At 34.4% G+C, this 20,255-nt stretch overlaps 1 protein-coding gene across 3 annotated transcripts; it reads left to right on the forward strand.

Moving 5' to 3' along the window:
- The first annotated feature begins 494 nt into the window (after positions 1–494).
- On the forward strand, positions 495–12,798 carry LOC126978582 (uncharacterized). 3 transcript variants are annotated; one of them, XM_050827538.1, is made up of 6 exons: positions 495–624; positions 5,432–5,552; positions 7,248–7,454; positions 8,681–8,917; positions 10,579–10,862; positions 12,223–12,798. In XM_050827538.1, exons 2-6 carry the CDS (start codon positions 5,512–5,514, stop codon positions 12,618–12,620), a joined length of 1,167 nt encoding a protein of 388 aa, XP_050683495.1. In that variant the 5' UTR covers positions 495–624; positions 5,432–5,511; the 3' UTR covers positions 12,621–12,798. The 3 variants fall into 3 exon arrangements, with proteins under 3 accessions (XP_050683495.1, XP_050683494.1, XP_050683496.1); XM_050827537.1 differs by lacking the exon at positions 495–624 and adding an exon at positions 3,900–4,044; XM_050827539.1 differs by lacking the exons at positions 495–624; positions 7,248–7,454 and adding an exon at positions 3,900–4,044.
- Positions 12,799–20,255: the final 7,457 nt, after the last annotated feature.

Here is a 20,255-nt window from a genome sequence, read left to right on the forward strand (position 1 = left end):
GTATATGTAATCTTAGAAATAAACGAAATATATCAGAAGTTCTATATATAGATAACTAACTAATACGTAACAATTGTACTTAATATATACAAGTGCTGGCCCGGAAAAACTATATTTTGTGCACCCCGCGCCCGCTTATCGTATGAATTGTCATAGGTATGTAATGAAATGTCACTGACTGAATTATTTGTATTGCGAATACATAGGTAAGGTAGGATAAGTAATCACCAATCATATACTAAAACTTTCTCCGAAACACGCTGCATCTTGTGCTATAAATATTATTCCGATCGGTTCAGTAGTTTTCGTAGTATAACTGAAGGAAAATAATGACTCTCCATTTATTACTATTTAGGAACACATTCTTATTAATAATTTGCTGTGTTTGTATTATGTATGTGTGTGCATGCGGACGCGCTGCACTTCTATATGTGTGCGTATTGCACGGATGCCCGGTTATGTTTTATGATTAATAAAGACAGTTAACATTGCGCGTCGGATTTGAGCGCTCGCTATAATAGTTCGTTTTGTAGCCCATAAAGGCCTAGCCTGTAAAACTATAAATGGATTGTAACTAACTTGCATTGTCTGCTGGTGACAAAGCCATCGTTGCTACAAAATGCGGTAAGTCGAGGTGCTAAGCTACTTTACATTTGGTGATACTTACTAAGTTAGTATACTGAAGCACTAACTAGGTAATAAATTGTTTTATTTATTTTTTTCCTAACTTACCTGTAATAAAACCTCTGTCGTGCAGAAGCGCCAAAATAATGTTCAAAACGCTATGAAACCAATCGACGCAATAGAAAAAATCCTTTCCGGTTAATAGATATATAAAAAAATAGTATTTGACTGACGATGGTTGCTTCAGACAACATTTTAATTAGTCTTAAAGCATATTATTCATGACAATTTCTTACTTTGCTATGTTATCATAACATTCTTAGTAGTATCAATGAATATTAATTAATAGTACAAGTAGTAGTACCTCTTATATGCCAAGGGAGTAAGGCTCTGTATTACGTAAAGGGCGGCCAATTGGATCGTGATCGTAGCTAAGCGTACAAGAGTTGATTTGTTCATTTTATTTAAATGATCTATATAATGAGCTCTATTTGAGCCTAAACAAAGTAAGTAATGTAGATCCAATGTTAGAGCGAGGAATTCAAGCCGCCTAACACCAAGAGAGGCTTTATTCTAGAGCTTAATACTGTACTTAACACCACTTCTGCGAGATAGTAAAATGCGATTAAAATAAACAGTTATTTAATTAATAAATTGTACTTAAATATTAATAATATCTCTTTTATGCGCTCTGGCTATTTAGTTACTGATCAAAATTATCCATTGATCAAAATTATCATAACTTTTTTAGGTACCTACTCAAAATCTTTTATTTTAGAAGTAGATAATTAATAAATCTATAGTAGTGTTTTTTAATCTGTGGGTCGTCCCTAGGGGGTTACGAAGTTGCTTACTTAGGGGGTCGCCGGCAGAAGGAAAATCCCAAGGTAAGCTGCAATAAAACATTATTTTAGTGAGAAGGATTTTTTAAGAGAAAAGGAGAAAAAATTGTCAAATCGTGGATCTATTTTTGAAATGTGCAAAGCGAAAAGAGACAAAAAACCCCTGAATGCTCGGTTGGTATTCCGTATTTTCCGTCGCTCACTCACAAAAATTCAAATATTCATTGAGGTGTTTCACACCTTTCACACACCAGGTGCCATATTTTTTAGGAGTTGCGCGGGAGCACGATATTTTTTAAACGCGTACAAAGTAGTTGATTCTTAAAACTTTAAGCACTTTGTATTTGTATTAACTTAAATAACTTTGCGTCTCACATGTTTGCCGTAAGCAGGATAACAGACTTATTCCTTAAGGGTCTCTTCTATGGCATTTTCGTACGCTTTCACCGCATCTTCAGGGCTCGTAATGCGAATGTGTACCTCGAATTTTATCTTTAGTTCTTGGGAATAAATAAAAGTCGCAAGGTGCCAGGTCAGACTGTATGGCAGATGACACATTATCGCGACACCTGCCATAGTCAAATATTCAACAGTCCGTTTTGCGGAGTGCGCTGAATCATTGTCGTGGTGAAGGAGAATCCTGCTTCGAGACCGCTGCTGCCGATTTTATCCAATACAACAGGCAAACAGCGATTGCCATACCAGTCTGCTGCTGTTGCGAAATGACTTTTGCGACCAAAGAAACACCCACTGATCTGATTGTTTTTTGGTGTCGGGTTCGTAGCAATATATCCAGCTTTCATCAACTGTGGCGATGTCAAATACAGCATTTGAGTCACCGCCGTTGAACTTATCTAACGTTTGGCGGCACCAGTCCATGCGAAGGTGTTTCTGGTCGTCGGTTAAAGTATGGGGAATCCATCTGGTACAAAGCTTCCTGACGCCTAAATGTTCGTGTAATAATATCTTCAGTAGTCGCTGTTAAAGGACGTCCCTCACGCGGATCATCATCTGATATTGCTACGTCCACGCTTAAACTCGTTAAACCATTTATAAACAGTGGCACTAGATGGAGCTTTATTAAGAAATGCTAATCGCAGCCTATCGTAACTTTGTTATATAATAAATCAATGACCGAAAATTGTCTCGCGTTAGGTTCATTTTCACGTGTACCTAACAAGAGTTTTAGATTTGTCTCCTATTCACAAAAACAAATGACAAATGAATGCAATATACTACATCAGGTTACCAAAGAGTTCGAAAATCGAAATTAAAAAAAAAGTTTTCATTAGCAATGTTTCTAACTGGGCAGTTCTAAACATTTTCAGTGTAACTCACGTTTAAGCGTATGAATGTATTTTACTTGTTTGTATACTATTTTATTTATTTGTATTACAAAATATTATGAAACTTTTTTAGAATAGTTGTGATTTGAAATCGAGTTTGAAACGAAAAAGCGAGAAGATAGAGATACATACAGGTAAATATATAGGATGCAGCCGGCGAAAAAATGAGACAGAAACATAAATTCATAAGATTTAGCGTGGGAGAAAAAGAGAATAGAATATGTGGTGTTTTGGTACCAGGCGATAATAGTAGAAGAGGACATTGCCTTATGTATGGGGCGAGTATACCTTAATATATTCTGACGTCATGCGTACGACGTATTACTACAAACACAGCAGGAGAACATAAATATGGAAAGGGTGATAGTAATGTCTTTCATAGCGGTTGAAATCATGTGTCATCCTAGCAACATGCACCAGGACCTCATATGGGGATTGGAGGTTCATGCACAATACACATCTTATAATTATTATACAAGTGCTGACCCGTTGTTGTTGTTGTTCGTTGGTGTTCGTGGTTCTCTTTGTGCTCTGCTTCGTCCCCCCTCCACCCATGTTTACCAAGGCAAACCCTCACAGTTTGCATCGGTCTCAGCTTTGTATGTGTGTAAATACGCTTTGTGCGCACATGAGCTTGTGAAATAGCATCACAACAACCGTGGTGTTTCGTATAAGCGTACGTATTACACGTTTGTAGGGATTTTTCATTATTTTTGTAATAAAATTCATAATTTTTGAAGGTTTCACTTCTACCATGTGTGAATTGCATAAAATATATTTTTTCCTTAATTCGACTAAGGGCAGACTATAATATATAGTCTATAGACCATACCGACTAGTCTTTCGTATAATAACTTTGTATTAGATAAAGATATTGCAACATTTTCTAGATAAAGGCCAAGTGTCGAAGGAATTAAAATAAGACGACTTATTGGAAATAAATCCAGTAGTATTTCCGTGATGCGCGTACAAATGAAAACCTCTATCATTTTATTTAAATAAATTAATCTTAAAATAAATAAATTATGCGGCATTATACCTATGCCTTTAATTAAAATGATACGGAACTAAATCACAAAAGATAAGATATTGATAGTCATAGGAGTTACTTAAATTATGAATTTGTGATATTAAGTTTGATAATTTAGTCGAACTTTGTTTGCCGCGCTGAGTGCTTGTCGTGTTAAAACAAAACTATATTATTCTGGAGTCTGTCACGATGGATCTTAGTGGTATGTAAATACTGTCATACATAAATTACCACCTTGTATTAAGTAAATTATCATCCTAATATACAATTTAAGTAAATTATCATTGCGAATCGTTTAGAAATAATGCAATTGTTTTTTCAAAGCTTATATTTATGATACAAACTAAACGTCCTTCACATAATCACCTACCTAATATAATGTTATGATGTGAGTAGTTTGAACGATATAACACGAACAACAAACGTGAGTGGCGTGTCATAGACTACAGATTGGGGAGTGATTAAGATTTAGGCTCCAGAATGTTCTGATTATCCCTAATAAATTATTGATATGGAATGGGACTAGGGATGTAAACTGTTTTTGAATAAGTACATTAAGTATTTCTGAATTTCAGAGATAAACAGAGTCCAAATTAAAAGTTATAGATTGTAGAGTACAACATGCCTGAAATAGAGTACAATAGGTGCTCTATTTTATCATTATTTCAAAATTGATTGATTCTGCACGGGCGTGGCATAATCGAGTGGTAATCTCTTTCTCACAAATTCCAGACGGAAAGGACTAGATTATGTTATATACAATAATACAAAGTTATTTTTAAAACAACTCAAAATAAATAAATCGGATAGTTTCGTATAAAGTAAATTTCGAGGACACAAATATCTTTTGTACTTTTTAAGGAATCACGCTTAGCTCTGACATTATTTAAATACGTCCAAAGAATATCAGGTACGTAAAGAAAAAATAAACTTACCCTGAATACTCCTTTGACATATCAATCCGACATCCGGCAATCCGGGTATCCGACAGAAGCAATCCGATCTACTGCCTGGTTCTATAAAAGCCCCTTGATTACAGATCGATCCGTGGATGAATGTAACGTGCAACCGGATCTAAGGAATTGTTTTTTAACTTGTTATGTATGGATCTATAATTATTTAATTTAGTGGCAGGAGACAGGTTATACAGCCCGAGCCGCTCAACGAAATAATATTCCTACCTCAAGCAATTGCAACCTCAAGGAATTTTCGGTTCACAGATCCTAACAGTTCCAGCATCACTTACATATTTTTAAAGGTATCCTTGTCCTGTCGGCCAGAAAACACTGCGCAAGGAAGCTCTTTCCACGGTTTAGCTGATAGTGGAAGAAGACCCTTAAAAACTGCACTTTGGAGAAACATTACACATCAAGATGGTGGGCATGATTTTTGTTTGTCGTGCATGGCATTCAACGGCAGGGCTCAAATTACTTGGGAATACTCACGAGACACAATGAAGCGGTCTAACCGTCCATATGTTAGAGTATTATTTGGTCCACACATATTCTAACTGTATTGTGTTACTAGTTCTAGTAGCTCTGCGTTACACGCGATTAAATGCTAACATAAAAAAATATTTCTTGTTTCAGTGGAGGATGTCGTTCAAGGTATATTAAGCGATGAGGCACATGAAATTCCTTCCGACACAAAAAAAGTTGAAGAGTCAGACATGAAGCTACCGGAATGGTATGATGCAGATAAGTTTAAACAGTGAGTTGTTTTTGTGATGATTAAATAAATATAAATGAAATTATTATTTTTTATTGTACTAGTTAAATTAACACAGTGCTGAACTCTAAAATATTTTTCAATGTCTGCAAGGAGATCAGCTAAGCGCGAGTTTATTTTAATATGTGGGTACAAAACTAGTTATTTTATTCATTTATTTAATTTTATTAAGAAATTTACAAGAAAAGTAAGAAATTGATAACTATTGTTTAAAATTAGACCTGGAGTTTCCTTATTTCCTATAACAAATAGTGAGAAAGCTGTTTTACAAACGTTTTTTTTGTATCATTTCAATTCTATCGCTGTGGATAGCATGGAAAGGTTTCCAAACAGCACAAGCAAATTTAAGAGCAACACTTTTGAGTGTTTAATACAGGGTGGATCAAAAGTCCGTTTATAATTGGAATGATAATTTAAAAAAAACTAATTACAGTAGATCAAAACTGTTTATTGTTTTCGATAGTAAACAAAAGGGGAATTTATTTCTTAAAAATCACATTATCCATATGCAATCCTTCATTATTCTGGCATTGCTGCAATCTAGAGCGGAAATTTTCGATGACAGCTTTACATGTTTCTGTTGAGATGTTTTGGATTTCTGTGCGAATACGATCCTTCGTCAAGAGTTATTGGGTTGGTTGGCTGGAATGCAGGGGTTTTTGATCACCATGACATAGTGTCACTCCAATAACGACAATTTTGTCTATTAACATGCCCATTTAGGTGGAAGTGTGCCTAGTTGAGAAAAAAATGTTTGTAAAACTGGTGAATCGCTCTACCATTTCGTTCGCAAACTGCAACCTAGTGGCATGGTCCTGAGGCCTTAATTCCTGCACCATTTGGATTTTATAGGAATGTAAACTTAAATCTTTCTTGAGAATGCTGTTTAATACATCATTATCTTGGCACGTTAAGGACAGCAGACCGCTTTCGAGTTGATAGTCCAGGTTGGTCACGAACAGACGATTTTACTCGCTCCACGTCTCTCGACGTTCTAGGCCGGCCAGATCGAGGTAAATCCATTGTTGAACCCGTCTTCTCAAACTTGAGCACCCATTATTTAATTAACACACCTGATGGAGCTTGATTTTTGTGTCGTATCTTGTAATGATTGCAAAACTTTCGTTGAGCTAAGGTCGCAGAATCGTTGTTTCGATAGTACTCGCGTACACAAAATGCACGTTGACTACCGCTAAACGACGCCATGGTACTAAATTCCCATTGGCCGCTCTTGCAATGCGTAACCCCTCCACCCCCCTCCGCCGCCGTTGCTAGAAGTGGCAACCGATTCAAATGTAAACGGACTTTTGGTCCACCCTGTATATATGTTAATATCGTTTATAATAGCGAAAATAAGAATGGGCTAAGGTGGGACCCCTGTGGAACTCCAGAACTTCCATTCTCAATATAGAACCTGATCCACCGGAACAAATCGCCGTGTATGCCAAGTCGCCACAAGTTATAAAAAGTGTTTTGTGACAAATTTTAGAGAAAGCAAAGAAGCGACTTTTCCATCGCTAGTAAGATCTCATTATTAAATGTCAATAAGTTAATGTGATTTTTTTACTACTTTGTAATTGTTATACAATCATGTTAATATTATTTTTTTTAAATATAATCTAAGTTTTTATTTTATCGAATGAATGTCACCAATATCTATAATTATTGTAACTACAGAGGCTGCCGATTCTTCTGGGACTACTCTCTGTCGCTTACCTTCAGTATGTTCATTGGATTCATTGGACTTCTGTCGATTCCATCTATTCTGAATGTGATTGTTGGAAGCCAGCGGTCCAACACGCCTTACACGGCCTACAAGCGCCACCTCTCCACGTTCCAGCATACGCTTTCCTGGTTTTCGGATGACTTGAAACCTGGCACTTTGTAAGTTTTTTAACCGACTTCAAAAAAGGAGGAGGTTCTCAATTCGTCGGTATGTTTTTTTATGTTTGTTACCTCAAAACTTTCGGCTGAGTGAACCAATTTTGATAATTTTTTATTTGAAAGCTGGTGCTTCCCGTGTGGTCCCATTGTAATTTGGTCCAGATCTGACAATGGAACCCATGAGAAAACCATAAAAGTCTTAAATTTGCTATACATACGTATAGCAAAGTGGATGATAAATTTACGAATAACTCAATATCGCGCCAACCGATTTCGATGATTCTTTTTTTATTGGAAAAGATTTAGTTCAAAGATAGTTTGGTGAGAGTTTGGTAAGGTTCTGATTACGGAATTTTTATGCTATCCGGATATTTAAGTCATCTACCATAACATAGTTATGGTCAAGTAACTGTCGTAGTCGAATATGGTGATCAATGGGACTCCTTAACGACTTACAGTAAGGTAAGTACGATCTGTGGCAGAATTTCTAACTGTCTGTCATATTGCAAAGCGCTTACGTTCATTGCTACATTGAAAAATTTTATATATCTACACATATTTAGACAAATTGTTAGTAAGTGTACTTCAAATTCACCAAAAATCAAAAAAAAAATTAACAAAAAAACAACCCACTTCAAAAACACTATTCTAAAACAATAGATATAATAGGTACTAAAAAGTATTAAAATAATAGCGTATTTTTATACAATCTAATTAATAAATCTAATTCTAGTTACGATTATTGTAAGTTTTGGAGTCGGTGTTATACAAGATATGTTTGTAACTACATACATAGTTATAGGTGAGATGTGCTTGATTCGTGAGGAGGTGAGAGGCGTGAGCGCGTCGCCCCGGAAGGACACCGATTCCAAAAATAACAAAAATCGTAACTAGAATTAGATTTATTAATTAGATCGTATAAAAATACGCAATTATTTATATCTTCGCTTTAGTTTGAATATATTACCAACGTTGATGTTTGGGCTGATCACCAAACACACGCTCTACCCCTTCAGTTATAAATGCTGAAAAATATGAGTAATATTTTTTATGACTTGCCGGTGGCAAAAAGTTACCTTTTAGAAGATATTAATTTGTTTCTTCTACGTCTGAGTTTATTAACTAATACTTTACTTAACATTTTGCGAATGTTACTATTAGATGAAAATTTACCTCGATTTTTATTAGAAACGTGCCCTACATATTTTAATAATGTTACATTTCAGCGCATGGCGATCTTTAAAAATAGTAAGAAATCGTCATCTCCAAGCGGGTAAAGCAGCTAAATTAAAGAACCATGGGCTAGTATCTCAGCGAGACTTATCACTGACAGTAGTCGGCTTCCTTGGTCTGTCCCTCGTCAAGCCCGACAAGTTCCACGTCACTCAGCTCCGCAAGGGTGATATGGAAGCCTACATTCACGTCTGGGGTGTATTCGGTGCGATGCTAGGAATTGAAGACAGGTATGTGGGTCACAGGAATCAACAGCAGAGACACACACCCTGATGTTTTTACTTTATTCTTCCTGCAACATAAAAATATATATTGTTGATTTTTACAAAAAAACAAGAAAAAATTATGTACAAAACAAAAATGTTTAAATTAATATTCAATAGAAATCAGGTTTACAGAAACCGAATAGGTTTATGCGTAAACGGCGAATCAAACGCTCACCACAGCAATAAAGAAAGCTAAGTGTCCATATTACACAAGGAATAAAGTGAAAACTTGAACTTTAACGTTGTACATTTTGAATATTTTGGAATGGTTATGGTTATCATTTCGCACGAATTGATTTATTTATCAGAATAAAAGTACTAGCATTTATGTGGTGAAATACAATATTAATTTATTGCGCTATCGTACACAAAAAATTACAATTTATACTACATAAAAAATTTAACGATTCAGAACTGTTACAATCATTTTACATTTATAAGTTTATATCTCAGAAAAATCAAGTTTCAGAACACCAACGAACAACAACTGTCAACTGTTCAGCACTTGTATAATAATTTTAAGATGTACATTGTACATGAACCTCGACACACCATCCCAAGTCCTGGTACAAGTTGCTAGGATGACACATGATTTCAACCGCTAACCGATACTTATGTACATTACTATCACCCGTAGACAGAAGACGGACACTAGATTCGCTGTCAGTGTATGTAAATCAGATAGTCAATAGTCTGTGACTTGGGTTATGTTTTCGTTTTGGATTACTTATTTGTAAAACGCCCTGACCTGTATAAATACCACTGGACAGGCTGTTCCATAAGTAGAAGAGTTTTAGTGGTAATTGTTGTACGTTTACTTGTGAATTAGGGTTAATTTCGAAAAAGGATTTTGTCGGTCCCATTTCGAGACTTTGCAAATCTTAGATATAATATACGATAGGTACAAATTTGTTGTTATTCTTAATATTTATTATTTATTATTAATATTTTTTTTCTTTTACTGGATAATCTGAAATTTATTGTATCTTTTCTTTTCCTTTTTTTTTTTAGTTTGACTCAAACATTCCACTCCTACATCATTAAAAGAATCGGGTGTTCTGGTCAATATAAGTCGGTTTTATTTTTATACCACCCATTAGCGAGATCCAAGTTCATTTCTTGTGTCTTACTTGTATAACCCTACCTAATTATTAATGAATACGTTATTAATTATTCTCAAGTTGCTTTTAGAGCAAAATCCACTAGTATTTTTTCGTTGTTGCTGCGTTCTCCCTAACTGTAAGAATAACATACTTACATTAGTTCCTCCATCTTAATTTTAGTGGCCTCTTCAAAAGTTTTCTGTAGCATTGCATAGATTAGTTCTTTTTCTTTTGACTTGCCAACAGGAGTATGTATATACTAATATATGCATCAATGACCGCGGCTCTTATTTTTCTCATTGGTTTAATTTGAGGCTAGTGGTTCTTTCAGACTGACCAGCTAGCTTGGAACCAAATTTGACATACCTATCTATATAATCAATAAAAATAATTCGATCGCAGGATAAATAAGTAACTTACGCACTTTTTGTTTTGAAAACTTAATATGTATTCCTATTATCAAAGATGATTAACTACGAGGTGTTGTAGACAGTCGTAATATATAAAGATATTTAATTTCAGATACAACGTTTGTCGGAAGTCGGTCGATGAAACGCTTCAGGTTTGTCAAATGCTTATTGATATGGTGTACACGCCCTGTATAGAGAATGTTCCGGAATATTTTGAGCACAGCGTTAGAGTTTTGGCCGAGGGTGGTTCCTGCTTCCTGCCCAATGCAGACGCCGACTTCCTGATTTATTGGACCAAATATATTTTGAATGCGCCTGGTTACATATACACGGAAGAAGATAGAAGAATTTTCCAAAAAAAATTAATGGAGTTACAAAACGAGACAGGTGATACAGGTAAATATATAATATACCTAAAAAATTCTGGCGATAAAATTAAGATCTATTTTTACATGCTTTTTATTTGGCTTCACCTGTATGTATAACATTTGTTTGTCTCATTTGGGAGCGATTTTGATCCACTTTAAAGGGCCGGATTTAGTTTAATCTTCGTAGATTTATGGAGGACCGAATTTGATAAAATTATTCCATTTTTCAGTTTTGCAAAATAAGACTTTTGTTAATTTATACAATTTACATTAATCGTCTATAAGGCAGGATATGATGTTCATTTTAAATTTCAAAATAAACTTAAATTTTTATCGCGTCCGCTCTTCCTTCGTCCTTCTGTGGCCATTTTTCATAACATGCAAATACAAATCTTATCTACTCTTTTTTACTTGGTTTTATATCATAGATCAGAATTATTTAACAATATCATTATTATCTGTGTCTCTTTGTTTTGCTTCTTTTGATATTTTTGTAAGTGCTAATTAGATTCCTCAAAAAGCAGTTAAATCGTCTTAATCATATTACTTACTATCAGGCTAAAAACACAGACCGAATAAATCTAAGCTCACAGAAATTCTTCCCATTCAGTCTCCAAAATTTCTTTGCGTTTTGATAAATTGTGGAGGAGAAAATTGCAGGGAACAAAATTCTTATCTTTGTGTTTACTATTTTTAGTCGCAGTTAGGAGGATATCTATCCTTATCGCACTAATTATTATTTCGTCCGCGTTAACGTAGTGGTATATTGTTTTAGAACTCTTAAAGTTGAGAATACCTTAATTTTATAGAGCACCGCCGTCGTTAGCTACCCTAATTTTCCTTCCGTCCCTTATTTTCATTTAAATAAATGGGTGACTGAAGTGCCGCCAGATAACGGTATCGCCATGCATACTCTTTCTATTTTATTTTATAGTTTTTTTTATATATATTTTTAATTTTTATATTCTTCATTATTTCGATGGTTTTAAGAATGCTTTAACTACATGAACATGGGTTTTAAGATAAAGTTAAGCTAAAAGCGAACTGCAATAAATTGACTTTACCTAATGTTAAACAAGTGTCAATCAATGCACAGCTTAAAAACGAGATATTTGGTATAGTTCATACCGCTGTTTTTCTTGGAATAATATTAGATCTCAAACTCCAATGGGGCCCTCTTTTATGGTACTGTATACGCAACAAGATTTGTTCCCTTACAGATATTGTAAACATAACATTATGTCATATGGTATATTATTATGTGAGGTAATGCTGCTAATATTGATTCTACAGTCATTTGCTTCCTAGTCCCATAAAAATATAATGTGATCTTCATAATATTTTGATCGTGTGACTCGTAAGAAACAAGACAGTATTTAATGTTGCAGGTATAGACTCAATGGAGTTGTTACACAGATGTGAACTAGCAACTCCACCGACAAGATGTAGACTTCTGTACCTGAAGGATTACGACACTGTGGCCGACTCCCCCGCCTACAAGAACTTACCATTTAAATCTAAATTCAACATGGCCTTATTCTATCTATCCACGTGTTTTTACTCTACCGCTTTCGGGAGAAAATTATTGAATCTTTATTTCAAATTGCTCCTTCTAATAGCGGCATACTTTCCTTATAAGGCTATGTGGAGATATGGATTTAAAAGAGCATACGTGGATATGTTTCAAGAAGATGAAAAAGACAAGACGCCCCCAAAGTTGAATTCGGAATATTATAAAAAAAATGAAGAAACTTGGTACCAGGCGTGGTTCAGCCTTTTATGGTAATCACCTTCAATTAATTTATAGTACCTTTATAATTGTCAGTTAATTATGTTGGTATTATAAAACTAAAGTGAGCTGCTAAGGAATCAAAATAAACAATGCTTTTGGGTAAGGAGATACACCACACTTTTACAGGTTCATTTAAGATTGATAAATTAAAAAATATAAATCCTTAAAAGGACTTGATTTTATTTTACCCTCTATCAGACTGTCGTTACTTCCTTTTTTATTTTCATAGTATTATGTCCTTTGGGATATTGTTATGGGGCATTGAAGCCGATATTAAAAGAAAAAGTTAAAGAAATAAAGTTTTAATTGTTGCATCTCAATATAAATTTAATTTGCAAAAAACGGGCGATTTTAATTTTTTCGTCATATTAGAAAAAACAATGCCAAAAGAGGTTTTAAGCATTCGAGAATATTATTGGCACATTTATAAAGTGTTGTGGTGCATAAAAAAAAATATTCCAAATTCAAATTTAATCATAGTTTGAGTTTAAAAAATTGCAGTTATTTGCGTATCGTGGCGGCAATCGTTGATAGTTCTTAATACCTCTAAGATATTTTTGTGTCGGTTTGAATCTAGGAAATACTTTATACGTCATGCCCGTGGCCCTAAATTACTCCGCGAGCACAGAGTTGCTAGACTTAGCCTCGCTCGAAATTGTGTGACGTGGACTCAAGGGGACTGGGGTAGAGAATTATTCACGGATGAAGCCAGAATATCACTATAATTTTGCGAGGCTAGCGAGTACTGCGAAGGCAAGTTTTGGCCAGCGATTAAAGTATTGGACCGTACGGCGTTAGTCTTCATAGAAAACGGCGCTTCGAATGCACCAATACATAATATTTTAAAAGCATTTGATTAGCATGACAATGATGTTTTCCTTATGAAACTACCTGCTAGTTTCATAGGACGGTTGCACACCCCAATTGGTAAGATTTCTAGCCAGCTATATGAGCGACAGGCAGACGTATGTTGAATATGACGGCTATCGGTCGGAACGTTATTATGTGAGATCAGGTGTAAGTCAGGGAAGTAATCTTGGACCACTTAAATTTTGAAATGACACATCATGATTAATGACTCGCCAGAGGTTGTTCAGGATTCAAACTGTTTATTGTTCGCGTCGGCGCCGGTTGCTGGCTGTGCCTAGCGGCCAGCGGGCGGATGTGAGTAAGACATGTCCAGCAAGTTGGTATATTCTCGTGATTTCTAAGTGAATTTACAAATTTATCGTTATTTATTATATCATATAATTTTCGTAAGGATAAGTTACACTATTGTGTTGGGTATGTTGCCTGTAAAAATAGTTGTATTTGATTTTATAATAAATATCAGAAGTCCAAATTCCTTACGTACAACCCTCATTAACGGTCCTTGGAGAAAGATTGATTTTTAAGGACGACTAGCAATGCCTTGCAGTTTCACTCTCGTAGATACCGATCTCGTGGTAGTGGAAAGTCTACTAAGTTATTTGTGTTAACATAAAAAAAAATCCGTTGTTTATTATTTTATGATTGCATTAGTTTCTTTAGATTAACATTTTTAAATTCGTTATATATTTTAAATGGAATGTCCGATTTTTATAATTTAGAAAGTATTTTTACATGTATTAAAATGGCCTTTAATAAAATATAGTGGGATAAGAATTAATGCAGAGGTATGAATAATATGGTTTCATTATTGTCGGCACTTATTTACTTACTTTTAAAATGTAAAAAGTAGTTATAGTAGCATAACTGCAGTAGTTATAAGTGGACGTTCTATAATACTGTAGAACATTTTTTGTTCTATCATCAATAGTTTTCGCAGCGCACACGGCGACAGAATTTCTATGACAAATTTTTTCTCACCTTGGGTAATATTGTTGCATTTTATTTAGGGATCCCGATTTTGGATAATGTAATATAGCCTATGTCACTCAGTGAAGATGCAGTTCTCTAATGGTGAAAGAATTTTTGAAATCAGTCCAGTATTTTTTGCGTGAAAACATTACAAACATACATACAAAATCACAAAAGTTTCCTCTTATTAATAATATTAGTTTATATAACACTCGCCCTCACCGTTCTGGGTATGTGGAAGCGTATATTCAAGAGGGATTCGTCGTTTGGATTGGCCAGCTCGAAGTCCCGACCTCAATCCCATAGACCACATTTGGGATTTCTAAAACGAAGTGTAAGATGGGTGTAGTCCGCTCACCAAAACATCAGAAAGCTAAGGAATGTAATTGCTGCGCAGTGGGAGTGTATTACACAAGAAACTATTAAGAAAGCACCAATAGCATGCCCGGACGAATACAAGCTATCATGTTAGCATGATACTCGATATTAAAGTTTTTGTTTTCTTCTTTCTTGTTACAAATAAGTTTTTTAAGTAAGTTTTGAACCCGCTTTTTTATTAAATGAACAGATACACAACTAGCTGTTTAGAGTCTGGGATCATTTTTCATTAATTCCATCGAAATTTAATGACGAAATTGACAGAAGCTACATATTTTTGCTTATTTCTTTAAACTATTACAGAGTTAAAATCATGACATAATCTGTTGATGCCAGTGAAGCAGGTAATTTACCTACTAATCTGGTAGTATTATTTAATAAACATGCCTCTATTGGGCAAAATTGTAAAATAGTCGACATACAAGCCCCTTTTGGGGAATGTATTAGTACTAATGCACAAAAATATAACAATGAAGATTTTTCTTCAATTAATTTAAATTAAGTTATTTGACAAGGGAGGACAACTCTTGCAATATCATACAAAATAGGCAACATTCACCAAATATAAATGTTACTGCTATAGATAAACATAATATAAAGCTCATAAATATTGTTCACCAGAATATACAAGGTATCTCAAGTAAGGAATTAGAATTGTTTTTGAGCTAATGTAATATAGATATATTATGTATTACAGAACATTGGCGTAAGAGTCATCAGCTCCAGTTTAGTTTTAGAGAACATAAAGTAGTCAGTTCGTTTTGTAGAAGTAGGGCAATACATGGAGGTTCCCTAATTATTATTAATAATAGATTAAAATGTAAAAATAGAAGAGATATTGTTAATCTCTCTATAGAACAACTAATTGAGATAGCTTATATAGAACTAGAGCAATTTATTATTGTAAGTGTATACCGCCCCCCCACTGCATCATATGAACAATTCCAACATAGAATGGAGGAGGTACTATCAAAATTTAGCAAAACTACCAAGTCAATAATAGTGTGTGGAGATTTTAATATAAACTTGCTTGAACCTTCGACCAATTGTACTAGCCTTAAAAATTTATTTCAAACTTTTAATTTGTTCAATGTATTTTGGGAACCTACTAGAATCACTTCTACAACAGCAACCTGTTTAGATAATATTTTACAGGTTACTATTACTAGTAAACTCATAATTAATAATCTTCAGTCCGACCATAGTGGGCAACTTATAAAAGTAAATACAAGATTGGACAATGTCAGACCAAAAAAGGTGACGATTATACCAGTTACGGGTAGCCGCCCTTGAGAGGTTTAGAAATAATTTGGTAAATACGATACCATTTTTACACTGTGGCGAAACTGCAAATTTTCACTACATCTTAGTCTTCAATTCCTTCTGTGAGGAATTTGACAGGATTTTTACTCCAGTAACGGTGACAGTAAACAACAAACATAGTTTTAATGATTGGGCAACAATGGGTATCCACAAAAGTCGTAAACGCTTATATGACCTTTATTATGAGAAACATTACAATAATAGTGAAGAATTTAAAATATATGTAAAAAAATACTCCAAGCTTTTTAAAATAGTTTGTCATGAAGCGAAAACACGTTTCATTGCAGATAAAATTAAAAACAGTAATAATAAGTAAAAGCGACTTGGAGTGTAATTAACAATGAAACTGGTAGATCGAATTGCCGTAACACCTCTATTTGTTTAAATATTAATAATCGCGTTATAAATTCGGAAATAGAAATTGCAAATGAATTTGATAAATACTTCTCCGAAATCCCGATTGTCACGACCAAATACCTTAACTCTTCGCCAAAAGCAGAATATGATATGCTTAAATTACACGTACCAGTATCTTCTACTGATTTGAAATTTAAGTATGTTACAGGTAGCGATATAATAAAAATCTTCAAATTAATTAACCTAAAAAATACAAAAGACCTATGGGGCCATTCGACTAATATTGTAAAATACATACTTGACATTACAGCACCTGAATTAGCAATAATATTTAATGAATGCATAGATGAGGGTGTGTTCCCTGACCTCATGAAATACAGCAAAGTTATACCTTTGTTTAAATCGGGCAGTTCTTTTGACCCTGCTAATTTCAGACCTATTTCAGTGCTGCCTGTTTTTAGTAAAATTTTTGAAAAACTTTTGCTTCAACAGCTACAAATGCATTTTTGTAAATTAATGAACAAAAATCAGTTTGGTTTCACTAGGGGCTTATCAACAATTAATGCGGGTACTAGACTCATTGAGCACATCTTTGACGCCTGGGAAGAGTCACAGGATGTATTGGGCATTTTTTGTGATTTGTCAAAAGCATTTGACTGCGTCCACCATGAAACTTTACTCCTAAAACTAAAGCATTATGGAGTGAAAAATAGACCCCTAAATCTGTTGAAATCATATTTAAGCGAAAGAGTTCAGATAGTCGATGTAAATGGCAAACGGTCTTCGGGTAAACCTGTGGGAATAGGTGTTCCACAGGGTTCTATTCTCGGTCCTTTCTTGTTTCTTATATATATTAACGATCTACCGTTTGTGGTAGATGATAGCCATGAGATTGTATTGTTTGCTGATGATACTTCACTTATTTTTAAAGTGAAGCGACGTGCGGTTATTGATAACGAGGTAAGCAATGCACTCTCAAAGATAGTGCGTTGGTTTGAGACGAATAATCTGCACTTAAACAGTAAAAAAACAAAGTGTTTACGGTTCATTACACCAAACACAGCGCAGGTACAAACCAACGTACTTATAAATGACCAGTGATTGGAACTTGTGGACACTACGGTCTTCTTGGGTATCACGTTAGATAAAAAGCTTCAGTGGGGTCCACATATTACCCATCCAGCAGATAGACTTAGCTCTGCGGCATATGCAGTTAGAAAGATTAGAGAGTACACGAATGTTGCGACCGCTAGATTAGTGTACTTTAGTTATTTTCACAGCATCATGACGTACGGTATATTACTATGGGGTCATGCTGCTGACATTGATGTAGTGTTTGCACTGCAAAAGAGAGCTGTTCGTGCTATATATCAGCTTGGTTATAGACAGTCTCTCAAAGAAAAATTTAAAGAAATAAATATTATGACTGTTTATTGTCAGTACATTTATGAAAATTTAATATATGTTCACAAAAATCGTCACCTTTTTGCTCTTAATAGTGATTTTCATTATAGTAACACTAGAAATAAGGGATTGCTTGTAACTAATTCTAGTAGGCTTCATAAGATACATAATAGCTTTAAGGGTAAATGTATACACTTCTACAATAATGTCCCAGCCACTGTTCAGGCATTATCTATAAATAAATTTAAATGTTTTATAAAAAAATGGCTCTGTCGTAAATCCTATTACTCCACTGCTGAATATCGAAATGATCGGACAGCCTGGGACTAGATTGCGATTATTTTATAGCGACTGTACAATGTTGTATATTTTTATTGAAAAGAGCGCATAAAAAAAGAATGCTGGGAGAGTTTCTTGCGCCGTTCGTTCGTCGTCTCTCACAGAGCGCCATTTGTTTCCGAAGCGGTAGTAGTATCTTGTAGTATAAGAAATGACATCAAAAAGAATTCTAAAGGAATCAATTTTGAGAAAATAAATGCCTTTTACCCACGTGACCGTTTTAATGGCAAAAGAGTGTATTAATGTTATTTATGTACTTATAAGAGCACATTTGCTAGAAATCAATTGCTAGAAACTGTGAATCATAATGTAAACACGAGGAACAAACATAAACTTGTTATGTCATCTACTCGGTTATGTACCGAAATTCAAAAGCATTGTCTAAAAACGTTTGCGTGGTAACCCTAATATATTTTAAATGTCTCTCCTGATACCACAGTTGAGCGGAGTGGAGGGAATGGAGGGGCCACCAGGGCTATTTATTTAAAATTATTTTTATTCTACGATACTATACTGTAGCGATTTTTTTTTACAAAATATAGATGAAATAAGTATAGAACCGTATTGTATTTGCAATTTTGATTAACTTTAGTGATTTTTTTGGCTAGGACCCTGATCATTTTAAAATAAATAGCAATACTCATTAATTACGCAAAATGGCGGCGACTTTTGACACTGACATTTTTATGATGCGAAATAACTATCTACGTTACTACTAACGTAAAGTGACGTGTTAGCAAAGCAATAATTTTATTGGTTCCTTATCCATCAATTATTATGTTTCCATGACATTTGCCTATATAATCATAATATGATATAAATAAAATTCTCGTGTCGCGGTGTTTGTAAACTCCTCCGAAATAGCTGAATCAGTATTTATGAAATTATGTCTACATATCGGGTAGGTCTGAGAATCGGCCAACATCTATTTTTCATACACCTTATTTTATTTATCAATTTTTTTTATCAATTTATATTATAATACTAGCTGACCCGGCAAACGTTGTTTTGCCATATAAAGTATAATTCACGCGATAGTTTTATAAGTAATAAAATATTGCCTATATTATAGCCTGTACATCATTTTGTTCTATTGTCAATAGTTTTTGCAGCGCACGCAAAAATAGGTTTTTTGATTTTACACCTTGTGTTACAAAATAGCAATTTTATTACGGATCCCTAATTTTGAAAAAAAAACATAGCCTATAGCCTTCCTCGATGAATGGACTACCCAACACTGAAAGAATCATTCAAATCGGACCAGTAATACCAGAGATTAGCGCGTTCAAGCAAACAAACAAACAAACACTGCAGCTTTATAATATTATATTATAATATAACATTTGCTAGTCTTATCATAATAAGAAATTCCTATATATCTCATACACGTAACCACTTAACTATTTGTGAAATATTTATTTTTATTTTTCCGGTATTTCTTGTAATTTTTTTTAAAGAGGTGGACAAGACCTAGACTTGACTTGATTTATTTTTGGTAACCAAAATTTTTAGACGATGCGGGACTCGATCCAGCGCCTTTCGAGTTACGCCTGAGCCAACCGTCCGACGCGCACGTTCAATCTTGGCATGTCTTGTTTAACTCTCATCAGAATTTTCACTAAATAATGTGTTAAATGTTGAATAAAATGTTTTAATGTTATCTATATAAGTTAATACGATGTTAATACGTATATACAACGCCGCTCGAATATTTTTGACGACCTTCTAATTATAGGCGATTGGGAGATACGAACCAGCGCCTCTCGGGTTTGATCTGACCGCTCTTACTAACTGAGCCAACCGTTCATCCAGATCACATGAATTAACCGCATTGTTCATAAATTCTGGTAATAAATTTAATTTGTCTATTTAATCCCAGAAGTGAGGTTTTTCATTTAAAAATAACAAACTGTCTTTGTTACCATTTTTTGCAGTGACATTAAAAAACAAATAAGAAGAAACAAATTAATAGTAGAACTAATAAGTCTG

This window comes from Leptidea sinapis, chromosome Z, assembly GCF_905404315.1.
Source record: "Leptidea sinapis chromosome Z, ilLepSina1.1, whole genome shotgun sequence".
NCBI classification, from domain to species: Eukaryota; Metazoa; Arthropoda; class Insecta; order Lepidoptera; family Pieridae; genus Leptidea; species Leptidea sinapis.